Below are 14308 nucleotides of genomic sequence, written 5' to 3'. Positions count from 1 at the left end.
TGGAAGAATGGGGGGTGGTACCTGCAAAGACACTCCAATGCCTAAGTTAGCAAGAGTGTGAGCAAGTTGAGAATGTATTGGACTTAGTGATACCTGAGGGATGTCAGGGTATTTATAGTGGTGAACCAATAACCACCGCTGAAGTAGTGCCACCTTTTTAGGTGGATAACCGTTCACATATCTTAGGGAGGTTAAGATATGGCTCTATGAGGTGGTTAGAGAGTTTCTAGGGGCAGTTACTCATTCGAATGAGTGTTATCTGCCAGCTAACCCTCGTATCCGACTTCTTTGGAGCAGGTCGTGTTCAGTACCGACTTCTGGGGATGAAGGCTGGTACTGGGGGAGGGCCAACCCCTTTGGGTTGGGCTTCTTTGCTTGGATCCTGGGCCCTATTTATTGGGCCAGGGTATGAACAGTGCCCCTACTCGAGCCCAATTTATTTTTAAGAGTTGGGTTCGAGTATTCAACTCGGGGTCATAGCCAATTTGTAAGAGGACCGACGTGATGGTTTGAAAACCGACGTGATTTTTCGTGACCTTTTGGTTCTGACAGTTACGTCCAATCAAGCGTCGTGTCTGTTAGGGGTGTGCGTAGGGATTTAATAGCCTTGGTAACGGTGCATCTTCATTAATGATTGCCCCGATTTTACCATTATGCCCCTAACGTTCTTATAAATATTTTCCCTCTCTTTCGTTGTTTCGTTTCTGCGATCTTTCAAATTTTCCTTGCATTCGTTCGTGCTGCGTTCTTGCGTTTTCGAAGGCTTTTGCTTCCAACCCTTATTTCCGGATAAAGGTTAGTTCTTTAATATGCCTTTGTAGATAAATTTGATTTGTAGACTTTAGTTTCGCATCCTCCTCCCTTTAGAGACCGTGTTGGTGATTTTTCTTTTCCCCTTGTAGATTTTGTTACCCCCTTTTTTATAAAAAGAAATGGCTTCTGTAGATGCTCTCTCTCACTGGGTTGATGTCACGGTCTTAGGGGAGGAGCCCTCAGTCGATTCTGAGTTCATTACCAACCTTCGCACTCATCACAGAATTTGTACTTCTGAGGATGACGAACCAAAATACGAATTGGTAGTCCCGGGTCCTGAAGACCGGGTTTGTTTTGGAAGAGTCGATGAGGCGGCCCCTCATTTTTTCTTTATGTATGAATGCATGATCACCCGTTTGGGTGTTTTTCTTCCTTTTTCAAATTTTGAGATATCTGTTTTGCGTCACTGTCGAGTCGCTCCCACCCAGCTTCACCCCAACTCTTGGGGTTTTTTGAAAATTTATCAATTTATCAGCCAGGCTTTAGAGTTCCCGACTTCTTTAAAGATTTTTTTCCATCTTTTTCATATGACAAAACCCTTCAGTGGGCTAAACAATAAACAACAGTGGGTGTCGTTCCGAGCCATACAAGGTCGGAGACTTTTTACCCTTTTTGACGAGTCCTTTCATGACTTCAAGAACTACTTTTTCAAAGTGCAAGCTGTAGAGGGTCACCACCCCTTTTTCCTGGATGATCATTCTTCTCCCCGATTTCCTTTATATTGGCTGGAGGCCTCCCCTTGCGAGAAATATGGTCTAGATGACTTAAATGAGGTAGAAGCAGCCATTGTGGGGTTCCTCCGAGAAGCGTGGGGGAGGGCCCCATACTTGGATACTAAAAAATTTCTCCAGGGGTCGCCGACCTTTGTCCAGTCACAATTAGGTAGCTTTTTGCGTTTCTCGCTTATTTCCGACTTGCAATTTCTTTTACCGACTTTGTCTGATTTTAGCTACCAATTTGTTTTTGCAGAGATGGCAAAGAAAAACGCTCAAGAGTCTTACCAGAGGGTTCAGGAAGCCAAGGCAAAGTCTCGAGCCAGGTTTGGAGGTGTTAGGACGGTTGTCTCTCCCCCTCCTCCTCCTCGGAACGTTGGGACTCCCTCTCAACCTATTGTAATTTCTTCCTCTGCTTCCTCTCTGCCACCTCCTCCCGTCCGACCTACTCCCGAACCAGAGCCAAAGAAGCGCAAGACCTTAGAGTCTGGCGCTTCTGGTGAGGCGGACGCTCTTGCGTTCGTCCGAAAGAACATCTATTCTCATGCTCGTATGAGTATGGATGATGTTTCTGTTCGGCACTACCTCACTACTGTGGTTGAGGAGAGTCTCAAGACGGCGGGGGTTTGTGGCAAACTCTTGGATATATTTGAGAAGACTCCCATCAGCTCTTTAGGGACGACCTCGAGGGTCGAGGAGCTGGAGGGTAGGCTTCGTATATATCAGGAGCATGAGAAGGAGTTGGAGGGGAAAGTCGCCAAACTGACGGAGGAAAGGGACAGCCTCAGAGAGAAGGGGAAGAAGTTGCAAGCCCAATGCAATATGGAGATGGATTTGAGGAAAGCAGCGCAAGCCAGCTACAACAGTTTGTTTGCTGATCTTGTGTCTGTAAAGAATGACTTGCTGAACGCTCGGAAGGCCTATACCGAGTTGGAGGACTCTATTGCGGATGGTGCTGACGAGGCCTGGAGGATTTTCAAGGAACAGGTCGGAGTTATTGCTCCTGACTTGGACCTTTCTCCATTGGACCCTGATAAGATTGTTATTGATGGTGCCATCGTGGATCCTCCTGTCCCCATAGTGGAGTCTGAGTCTGATTTAAAGACTCGGGGGCAGAGGATCGTAGAGTCCCCTCCTCGCTCTAAGGACGCTCCGAGTTCTTCTACCATCCTCCCGACTTCCTCTTCAACTCCTGCTCCTGGCGTTCCCCCTGACTCTGCTGGTGGTGATCTTCTAAAAAAGTGATTTTGGCTATTGGGGCCCGGCCTGTGGGCCCCTCTTTTTAAACTCTTTATATTTATTTGTTGGTGTTTTGAACGATTTGTTGGCCTTTTAAGGCCGTAAACAAAACAGTAATGCCCTTTTTTAATAAGGGTTTAATTTAGCGTTAAATAAATGCCCTTTTGGATAAGGGTTTTGAGTTACCTTATGCGCGCATGCTTTTCGTGGTTCCTTTGACTCTTTGATCTTTTCTAGAAAAACCTTTCTTTGGGGCTTGCCTGCCTTTCTGAATCTCCTTGATCTTCAAGGCAGCCTTACAATTTTTCTTAGTTTCTCCTATCTCTTTTTGTTATTCCTAGTACTCAATTTCGTTTTATCGAGCTTTTCGTGACTTAGGCTACTTTTGCGATTCATTTTAATTTTACTCGGTTTCGCATTCTGACTTATGAGTCGGACTGCTCCCGAGTTTATCATGATCGACTTCTATAGCCTCTTTACGCCGACTTGTACCTCGTCGTTTTATCCTGACGACCATCTAGGTCGGTTCATGGGATTTTCACGTTTTGTCGAGCTTAAATCGGCGCGTTTCGTAGAAAGAAAATAAAAAAGGGAATTTAAAAGAGATATTTAAGATGAAAAAAAGATCTTTATTAATCGAGGAGGTACCTTGTTGCTACTAAGGGCTTTTGATAATTTATTTCCCTTAGTCCCTACTATGATGCCTCGTTAAAAACCCTTCTTCAGAAAAAACCCTTTGATTCTGGGAAAAAATCATGAAGCTGGGAAAAGAGTACATCAGGGAGTAGAGTTCGCTTTTAACTGTAGTACCTTTTCATATTACAAGCATGCCATGACCTTGGTAACTCGGTGCCGCCTAAGTCGGTCACCTTATAATAGCCTTTTCCTAAGACCTCCTTGACTTTGTATGGTCCTTTCCAATTAGCAGCGAGTTTTCCCTCCCCCGATTTGTTGATTCCAATGTCGTTTCTGATTAAGACTAAGTCGTCAGGGGTGAAACTCCTTCGAATGACTTTTTTGTTGTACCTTGTAGTCATCCTTTGTTTCAACGCTGCTTCTCTTATCTGAGCTTCTTCTCGGACTTCAGGGAGCAAGTCGAGCTCTTCTTTGTGCCCCTGTATATTCCTGATCTCGTCGTGGAAGATCACTCTTGGGCTTTGCTCATTGACCTCTATTGGGATCATGGCTTCTACGCCATAGACTAGTCGGAAGGGTGTTTCTCCAGTGGCGGATTGGGGGGTTGTTCTGTAAGCCCATAGTACTTGTTGGAGCTCTTCAGCCCAAGCTCCTTTCGCCTCTTGTAACCTTTTCTTCAGCCCTGCCAGAATGACTTTGTTGGCTGCTTCGGCTTGCCCATTGGCTTGTGGGTGTTCCACCGAGGTGAACTGGTGTTTAATTTTCATACTGGCTACCAGGCTTCTAAAGGTGGAGTCGGTGAACTGGGTTCCGTTATCTGTGGTAATGGAATAAGGTATCCCATACCTTGTGATTATATTTTTGTAGAGGAACCTCCAACTTCTTTGTGCAGTGATGGTGGCCAGTGGTTCTGCTTCTATCCACTTTGTGAAATAATCTATTCCCACTATTAGGTATTTAACTTGTCCTGGCGCTTGGGGAAAAGGGCCTAACAAGTCCATTCCCCATTTTGCAAAGGGCCATGGAGAAGTGATACTAATGAGCTCTTCTGGGGGAGCCACGTGGAAATTTGCATGCATCTGACACGGCTGGCACTTTTTCACAAATTCTGTGGCATCTTTCTGTAGGGTTGGCCAGTAGAATCCAGCTCGGATCACTTTCCTGGCCAATGACCTGGCTCCGAGATGGTTCCCGCAGATTCCGCTATGTACCTCCTCCAACACCTCGGTGGTTTTTGAGGTTGGTACACACTTTAACAATGGTGTTGATATCCCCCTTCTGTAGAGAACATTTTTCACCAAGGTATAGTGTTGTGCTTCCCTTCGGATTTTCTGGGCTTCTTTTTCCTCCTTAGGGAGGATGTCGAATTTTAGGTATTCGACTAAGGGGTTCATCCATCCGAGGTTTAATCCGACCACTTCAAAGACTTCTAGTGTGTCTTCCGTTTTTACCACTGAAGGTTCCTGGAGAGTCTCTTGGATCAAGCTTCTGTTATTTCCTCCTGGCTTGGTACTTGCTAGCTTGGATAGAGCGTCTGCTCTGCTGTTTAGATCCCGAGTTATGTGTTTTACCTCGGTTTCTGCAAAGCGCCCCAGGAGCTCCGAGGCTTTCTCCAAGTACCTTTTCATAGTTGGGTCTTTTGCCTGATATTCCCCACTTATTTGGGAGGTCACCACTTGGGAGTCGTTGTATACCTTCACCTTCGTAGCACCGACTTCTTCTGCCAGCTTCAATCCTGCGATCAAGGCTTCGTATTCTGCCTGATTATTTGAAGCTGGGAATTCAAACTTGAGGGAAACCTCTATCTGGGTTCCCCTTTCATCTACCAGTATTATGCCTGCGCCGCTTCCTGTTTTATTGGAGGATCCATCCACGTAGAGTTCCCAGGTAGTTGGTTTGTCCTCTTGATCCCCTGCGTATTCTGCAATGAAGTCGGCGAGGCACTGGGCTTTAATCGCCGTCCGAGTTTCGTATTTCAAGTCGAACTCGGAGAGCTCTATTGCCCATTGGACCATTCTTCCCGCAATATCCGTCTTTTGGAGGATTTGCTTCATGGGTTGGTTCGTGCGGACTCTTATTGTGTGAGCCTGAAAGTAAGGCCGTAGCCTTCGAGAGGCTATTACTAAGGAGTAGGCAAACTTTTCTAATTTGTGATACCTTAGCTCAGGGCCCTGTAGTACTTTACTGATGAAATAGATTGGGTGTTGACTGACCTCGTCTTCTCTTATCAAGGCTGCTGAGACAGCCTTGTCTGCCACGGATAGGTATAGGACGAGGTCTTTTCCGGCTATAGGTCGGGTCAAGATAGGAGGTTGGCTCAAAAACTTTTTGAACTCCTGGAACGCCTCCTCGCATTCGGGAGTCCACTCAAACTGGTGCCCCTTTTTCAGTAGGGAGAACAGTGGAAGGGATCTTAATGCTGATCCTGCCAAAAATCTGGAGAGAGCTGCTAGTCGGCCATTCAGCTGTTGGACCTCTCTCAAACAAGTCGGGCTTTTCATCTCTAGGATAGCTCTACACTTGTCGGGATTGGCTTCGATCCCTCTTTGTGTTAGCATGAATCCTAGAAATTTTCCTGCCTCTACTGCGAAGGCGCACTTTGCAGGATTTAGTCTCATCCCGTGCGACCTTAGGGTGTCAAAGACTTGTGAGAGGTCCGATAGGAGGTCAACTTCCTCCTTGGTTTTTACCAACATATCGTCGACATATGCTTCCATTAAGCTCCCTAAGTGTGGGGCAAACACCTTATTCATCAGCCTCTGATATGTGGCTCCTGCATTTTTCAATCCAAATGGCATGACCACGTAGCAATAGTTGGCTCTGGGCGTGATGAATGATGTTTTTTCCTGGTCTGGTTCATACATCGGGATTTGGTTATATCCTGAGTAAGCGTCCATGAATGACAGGTATTGATACCCCGAGCTAGAGTCCACTAGGGCGTCAATACTTGGTAGTGGATAAGGGTCCTTGGGACATGCCTTATTTAAGTCGGTGTAGTCGACGCACATTCTCCATTTACCGTTTTGTTTTTTGACTAGCACTACATTGGCTAGCCATGTTGGATATTTGACTTCTCTGATGAAACCGGCTTCTAGGAGCGCCTGCACTTGCTCTTCTACTACTAGGGCTCGCTCTGGGCCGAGCTTGCGTCTTCTTTGTTGTACAGGTCGGGACCCTGAGTAGACCGAGAGCTTGTGAGACATGAGCTCGGGATCTATCCCAGGCATGTCGGAGGCCTTCCAGGCGAAGAGATCGGAGTTATCTCTTAGGAGCTTAGTCAACCCTTGTCTTAGGGTTTCCCCTAGGTTGGCTCCTATGTGAGTGTTTTTCCCTTCCTCTTCGCCGACCTGAATCTCCTCAGTTTTTCCCCCGGGCTGTGGTCGCAGCTCTTCTTTAACCCTTGCTCCCCCGAGTTCTATTGTGTGGACTTCTTTGCCTTTTCCTCTCAGGTTTACGCTTTCATTGTAGCACTTCCTTGCCAGCTTCTGATCTCCCCTCACCGTTGCTATCCCCGACAAGGTCGGGAACTTCATGCAGAGGTGGGGCGTCGATACCACCGCTCCGAGTCGATTAAGGGTAGCTCTGCCGATTAAAGCATTATAGGCCGACCCCACGTCGATGACTATGAAGTCTATACTCAGAGTCTTTGATTTTTCCCCCTTTCCAAAGGTGGTGTGGAGGGGTAAAAATCCTAGTGGCTTTATTGGCGTGTCACCTAATCCGTACAAGGTGTCGGGGTAGGCTCTTAACTCTTTCTCATCTAAACCTAGTTTGTCGAAAGCGGGCTTAAAGAGGATGTCTGCTGAGCTTCCTTGGTCTACTAGTGTTCTGTGTAGATGGACATTTGCTAGGATCATGGTAATTACCACTGGGTCGTCGTGCCCAGGGATTACTCCTCGCCCGTCTTCTTTTGTGAATGAAATGGTCGGAAGATCGGAGGACCCCTCTTCGACCTGGTAGACTCTCTTGAGATGTCTTTTACGAGAGGATTTTGTGAGTCCTCCTCCCGCAAATCCTCCTGAGATCATATGGATATGTCTCTCCGGAGTTTGTGGTGGTGGGTCTCTTCTATCCGTATCTTCTCGCTTTCTTTTTCCATGACCGTCCGACCTTTCTATGAGATATCTGTCAAGCCGACCTTCTCTGGCCAACTTTTCTATCACATTTTTAAGGTCGTAACAGTCGTTTGTGGAGTGCCCATATATCTTATGGTACTCACAGTAATCACCGCGGCTCCCCCTTTTTTATTTTTAATGGGTCTGGGGGGAGGCAGCCTTTCGGTATTGCAAATTTCTCTGTATACATCCACTACAGGAATTTTCAGTGGAGTATAAGAGTGATATTTTCTTGGCCTATCGAGGCCGAGTTCTTCCTTCTTCTTAGCTTCTCTCTCCCTCTCTTTCGTTGAGGGAGGGTGTCCGAGTCGCAAACTCAGGTCTCTTAGTCTGGCGTTTTCTTCCATATTGATGTACTTTTCAGCTCTTTCCTGTACATCATTTAAAGAGGCGGGGTGTCTTTTTTATATGGACTGTGAGAAGGGTCCTTCTCGAAGACCATTGACTAGCCCCATGATGACTGCCTCGGTGGGCAGGTCCTGAATCTCCAAACATGCTTTGTTGAATCTTTCCATATAGGCCCGTAAGGATTCCCCGACCTCCTGTTTTATTCCCAGGAGGCTTGGTGCATGTTTTACTTTGTCCTTCTGGATGGAGAACCTCATCAAGAATTTTCTTGAGAGGTCTTCAAAACTAGTAATTGACCTCGGAGGGAGACTGTCGAACCACTTCATCGCTGCTTTTGACAAGGTTGTCGGGAAAGCTTTGCATCGCGTAGCGTCAGAAGCGTCGGTCAGATACATCCGACTTTTAAAGTTGCTCAGATGATGCTTTGGATCGGTGGTTCCATCGTAGAGGTCCATATCGGGGCTTCTAAAGTTTCTCGGAACTTTTGCCCTCATTATGTCCTCGCTAAACGGATCTTTCTCTCCTAAGGGAGAATCTTCTCTATCGTCGTGGGAATTCCGACCTTTGAGGGATGATTCTAACTTTAAGAGTTTTCTTTCTAACTCTTTTCGTCGCTCCATCTCCTCTTTTAGGTTCCTTTCAGCTTCCCTTTGTCGTTCCCGCTCCTGTTCTAGCTGCTCGAGGCGGCTATGGATTAGTCCCATAAGCTCGCTAGCGAGAGGGGGTCCTTCTTTTTCTGACTCGCGCCCCTCCGAGGAGTTCACCTTCGGATTTTTGATCCCGGAGGTGCCTTCCTTATTTTGATCATTGGCTTCCTGGTGGAGGTTCTGATCTGCTTCATTGTTTCCAGTGTTCAAATTCTCTTTATCAGAATCTGTCTCCACATGACCTTCTTCAGGGGATCTTTCCGCCATCGCTGGTTAATCTCTCGGGTCCCTGGCAACGGCGCCAATGTTACGGTGGGTAACCAGAGATTAGTGGGCCGGATGACGTTGGTTGGCCCAAACGCGTGAGGGAGGTGACTATCGAGTGAACCTGAAACTCGGTGTTCCTCCGTCCGACTTGTGCGTGTGGAAGAATGGGGGGTGGTACCTGCAAAGACACTCCAATGCCTAAGTTAGCAAGAGTGTGAGCAAGTTGAGAATGTATTGGACTTAGTGATACCTGAGGGATGTCAGGGTATTTATAGTGGTGAACCAATAACCACCGCTGAAGTAGTGCCACCTTTTTAGGTGGATAACCGTTCCCATATCTTAGGGAGGTTAAGATATGGCTCTATAAGGTGGTTAGAGAGTTTCTAGGGGCAGTTACTCATTCGAATGAGTGTTATCTGCCAGCTAACCCTCGTATCCGACTTCTTTGGAGCAGGTCGTGTTCAGTACCGACTTCTGGGGATGAAGGCTGGTACTGGGGGAGGGCCAACCCCTTTGGGTTGGGCTTCTTTGCTTGGATCCTGGGCCCTATTTATTGGGCCAGGGTATGAACAATAGATATAGAATTTAATTTATTTATTTAAAATAAAATCCTTAAAAATTTTAAAATAAACTTAAAAAAATATGTTAAATAAGTCTTTCAAGAATTGCAATGGTAAAAGATGAATGATAATATCATAAGCTACAAATCTTTATGAATAATTCTAGCATTTTTAATTCCTCCACAACTTATTTGATACTTTTTTTTTTTACTTATTTAGTCCTTGTCCTTCCCAATTTTTTCTTAAACTTGTTTAATATTTTATTTTCTAAAAGAATTTATGAATTCATCACAACAAAATTTTAGAGATTTATATATAGAGAATAGATTTTCTCAATTTTTTTCTTCAATTATTTAGTAAAGTGTGATCTCTCTCCTTATTAATGGCTGAGGTGGATGAATTTGAAGATAGGTTGAAGAAGTTGGAAGGTTTGTGTAATCCAATAATTTCCAAGATGTACCAAGGTGGTGGTGGTGCTGGTGATGTGCCTATGGGAGGTGGTGCAGATGGTGCATCTTATGGAAATGCTTCATCTGGTGGCAACAATGGTGCTGGTCCTAAGATTGAAGAAGTTGATTAGGACAAATGGAAATGCAATTTATGTTTCATTTGAGTAGTAATATTATAGGTTGTGTGGCTTTAGAAAGGAGAAATGTTGTGCCCAAGAATAATAATAATATAATATTGTGAGATGTAAAATATCCTTTTATATTGTAGAGATAAAATAAACATTTTGAAATTACTACTTGTATTAATTGCCATCTGCTTATTGTGTTAGTGCATGATCGGAAAATACCACATGAATCAGTTTTTATTGTACTTGTACTGAAATTTCCCATGCTAATGCAAATTGTTCCATTGATACATACAATGAATTGGGATTTTATTTTGAGATTGGAACTATGATTTTGCCTCTTGCTCTCTACAAGCCATGGAGAATGTCATGCTAGATAAAATGCTTTATTATTGTTATTGTTTTCTATTGCTAAAGAAGTAGATATCTTAGATTGAAAACAGAGCAAGTTTATGGTAAAGGAGAAATGAAGCTTCATTTTGTGGAGGAACATATACCTTTGGAGATTTTGTGCTTTTGTTATTGTCTTTAAATTGATTTTCTTTCATGTCTATGTTCTGTTTTCTGCTGAAAAATTAACATTATTGACCATTTGACTTAAACAGTGACACACCTATGGCCCAATATATCATCAATATGAATGCTTCACTTCCTGCAAGTTCATCATACATATTTTGGAAAGCAGCCACATGTTTGTTCAACCCCATGTGGAGCAAATGATAAGATGTCAAGTTGCCAAATTTAGAGAGGACAATACCTATGTCAAGCCCAATTGATTCCAAAAGAGCTTCTATGTCATCATCAAATCATGTTATACCTGCATTGAACTACAATGGACATGACTTTTTTTTAAAAGGCCTTTTCTTATATAAGTTATAACCAAACTTCACTCACCAAAGGGACCGCACTTTAGAGGTTCCATCTTCTATATGCTTGTTTTTGTTTATTGTTCTTTCATGCATGAAATTCATCTTCATTGCAGTGTTGGCTAAAACTGAAGACTTTTCAAAAAGAGGGTTCTATAGGACAACCATATCCATCAATTTTCCGCCAAAAAAGGAAAAAGAAAACAGAAAAAATGAGAAAATTAAGCCAAATTAATTGCCTTAGTGCCTATCTAAGCGAATGAAATGATGGAGCTCATTTCAAGGCTAAATTCATTCCACATATTCTTCCAAATTTGAAGCAGCATTTTTATCTATAAGATCAGTTAAGTGATTAGATGTCCTTTGAATCAAGGTGATGCAAGTCTTCCAGTTCTAACTCAGAGCAAAAAAAGAGATAAAAAATGTGCATATTAAAGATGACAAGTATTTCTCAAGCTGAACTCCGGATCATACTTACTACTTTGTTAGCACCTCATCCATCATCAGAATTGTAGATATCATTTCTATTCCTCAAAATCCACCAAAAAATTAAATAGAACAAGAATGTATCTCTCCAATAAAAAATCCTACTTCAGCTAGTTGTTCAAGCTAGGACAAGCATACTAAGGAACAATCAGAAACATTAAGACCAGGTGACCTTGATTAGCTCGAGTACTTTAACCGTGTGTTACTCAAGAGTGGAATATGGAAGAGAGGAAGTTCTGTATTCTGATCCTCATTAGTGTTAGAGAGAAAAATTACAGAGGATATGAACAAAAGATTGGTCAGCAATCTTACACATTACACGTTTTATGTATATACTCTATCTAAGTGGACCTGCTAGCTAGAGATAAATACAACTAGTCTAAATCTAACTCAATTAACTAACTCACTATTCAGTCTATATGTGCACAATTAGTTACAAGTCATGCAGAAAAAAAGAAAAAAAGAAAAAAAAAAAACAGGGCATCAAACCAAATTACATATTTTTTTGTAAGAAGTATTCATAGACATCAACAGAAAAAATTAAGAATTAATGTGGGAGACTGGCCTAACATTGATTCAGTGTTAAGCAACTTAAACAACTCTAAAGTCACACAAATAATCAGCATGATTACAATCCTCCAAATATAACAACGATAAAAATCTTCGCCATATGTGTTTGGACATTTTCTGATATATATTTAAAACAAAAAGAAGTAAGGGATAATTTTCTGTTTCCAAACATAATTTGATTTAAAATAATAAAAAGTTTCTTTTAAAGATGACCCACAAGTAAACGAATGAATACCAAAAATACCAACTAAATGAAAAATTACCTCTGCCTCTTTTTGCAAAAAAGTGCATCAAAAAAACATGTTATTGGAAAAAATATATTAAGCAAATAAAAGATTCACAGAAAAGAAAAAATAAAAACATGGTTCATATCCTAGTCATGATGCATCAAAAATCGTTTTGCAGTTGACCAAAGTGTAGAGTTGCCAACTTGCCATCAACCTGCATCACAAATTGATGTATGCAACTCAAAGCATTAAACGGCATATATAAATTTCCTACTATGTTCAAGTGCATGTTTTCAGGGCATCAAACAAATTTATTCATAAGCATCAACAAATATTTTAATAATTTAGGTAGCACACTGGCCTAAAATTGTCCCAACAGTTATTCAACTTGAATAATTTTTAGAACTTTTTAAGGCTGTAACATGATAACACCTTTGATCAATGAACAACTATAGAATAGAGTTAGTGAGAATTCATACCATGTTCAACAGCATTTTGGTCAATGAAATTTAGCTGACATGTTGCAGAGCCCTTTGGTATAGCAGATAATTCCCTGACAATATCGTACTTTGTCTCTTGGTTGAAAACATATTTAAGATGAATTGTGACTGTCTTCAAAGCAAGTCCTCTTTGTAAAAGATATGCAATAAATTCACGCTCACCTGCAGAGTCTTCATATCCTCTAAATTCAAAACTCTTGAGATGTGACGTCACACAATTGGGAACCAAGGTTGGTGGTGCTGGCCCATCATACTCCACCGGATGAAAATATTTGTCCTGATAACAAAAAATAAAACTTTTCAATAGACTCAGGCAAACAACAAAAAAGAAACAGAGACACTAGTTTTAAATTGAAATGTATTCATACCCTGGAAATATCATGAATCACAAGAGTTTCAAGTACATGAGAATTATGAAGAAAGTTTAGCAGGAAGTTTGTGTTGAAACATGTAACATCAAGCTCTAGATTGAGCAAACGGTGAAATTTGAAAGCTGGGGCACTAAATAAGCACTGCATAGAAGATAAGTACATAACAATTATAAGTCATAATTCATAATTATAGTTAGAATTTACAAATTCAAATAATGGAGTTACATCAAGCATGTTACCAGTGCTGTGTAACCTTTCAATGCCAAGAATTTTGTTTCGCGGAGTGCATTGAAAAGGCGGGGCACCCAACCGACATGCTTAATAGAGACATGAAGAATATCAAGATGTGCCTCCACCATGTTAGTGAAATTGCTAAAAGAAAACTTTAGCTCAGAGTTCATGAGGGTCGTTATTTTCATGTGGAGGTATTCAAGAGATGGCGTGTCTATCACACGATGGCCAATCCCATAAAAAAACATGTTATCTTCAAAGATTAAACTTTTCAATTTGCAAGGCATCTGGATTGTAGGTATATAAACTTTACTATTATCTGGGGATATGCTCGATACAATGAGTTTAAGATTTTCAAGAACAGGGCAGCCGGATAAAAGCTTGCTGGGGTCGGCATAGATGGTATCCAAGTGTAGGTTCTTGAGGGATGGCAGATAAACATTTGGAAACTCTGGATAATAATCCAAATAACTATCATGCTTCAAAACAAGGGACTTGAGCGATGGACAAGTGAGTATGGCTTTAGGCAAGTTGATTCCAAACACCGGATCAATGCTGAGATACAGTTCTTGAAGATGGGGCCCAATGATGGCATCAAGCAATGTTAATATGAGACTCTCTGAAACTATATTGCAAGTGAGGCGGAACTTTTGAATTGAGTAATCTGTATTGCGCTGAGCTAAAATAGCTTTCACATACGAATAAAATCGATCTTCCCATTCCGGAGTCCACCAAGGGGCTCTATCCTCTATGTCAAGGACTTGGAGATCCTTCCAAACATGGCGCCACCTGCGAGAGAGGATACCGGTGGATACAGCTTCTTTTGTTGGGAGGTATGAGAGAATGTCGCAAAGGATAGAGTCCGGTAAGAAACTTATCCTATCCATCTTCATGGTTGATGGTTTCGCTTTCTCAAGTTTGTCTCCGGAGAGGGTTAGACTCAACTCCAGGGTTTAGGTTTTAAAGAAAAATCAAGGGTGTTTGTTTCATTGATTTTGATTATATAGATTTGACTAAGATTATTATAAATGGTATTATATGATATATGATTTGAATTTATCTTTTAATTTTATTAAATTTAAATTATTATCATTTATTTTGAGTTGATTTATTTAATTTTGAAAAATCAATAAACAATTTAGATT

General features: G+C 42.1%; 1 protein-coding gene across 3 annotated transcripts; it reads right to left on the bottom strand.

Annotated features, from left to right (window-relative positions):
* Positions 1-11498: 11498 nt before the first annotated feature.
* LOC112776843 (putative FBD-associated F-box protein At5g56820) lies at positions 11499-14136 on the bottom strand. 3 transcript variants are annotated; one of them, XM_072228032.1, is made up of 5 exons: positions 13172-14130; positions 12930-13073; positions 12724-12838; positions 12541-12614; positions 11750-12275 (listed from the first exon to the last, which is right to left on the bottom strand). In XM_072228032.1, the coding sequence occupies exons 1-4, from the start codon at positions 14054-14056 to the stop codon at positions 12571-12573; spliced, it is 1188 nt and encodes a 395-aa protein (XP_072084133.1). In that variant the 5' UTR covers positions 14057-14130; the 3' UTR covers positions 11750-12275; positions 12541-12570. The 3 variants fall into 3 exon arrangements, with proteins under 3 accessions (XP_025676894.1, XP_072084133.1, XP_072084132.1); XM_025821109.2 differs by having other exon boundaries at positions 11499-12275; positions 12541-12838; positions 13172-14136; XM_072228031.1 differs by lacking the exon at positions 11750-12275 and having other exon boundaries at positions 12389-12838.
* Positions 14137-14308: the final 172 nt, after the last annotated feature.

Source organism: Arachis hypogaea, chromosome 19, assembly GCF_003086295.3.
Source record: "Arachis hypogaea cultivar Tifrunner chromosome 19, arahy.Tifrunner.gnm2.J5K5, whole genome shotgun sequence".
In the NCBI taxonomy this organism is placed as follows: Eukaryota; Viridiplantae; Streptophyta; class Magnoliopsida; order Fabales; family Fabaceae; genus Arachis; species Arachis hypogaea.
Note: the sequence above shows the minus strand (reverse complement) of the source record. Positions and strands in the feature narration are given on the sequence as shown.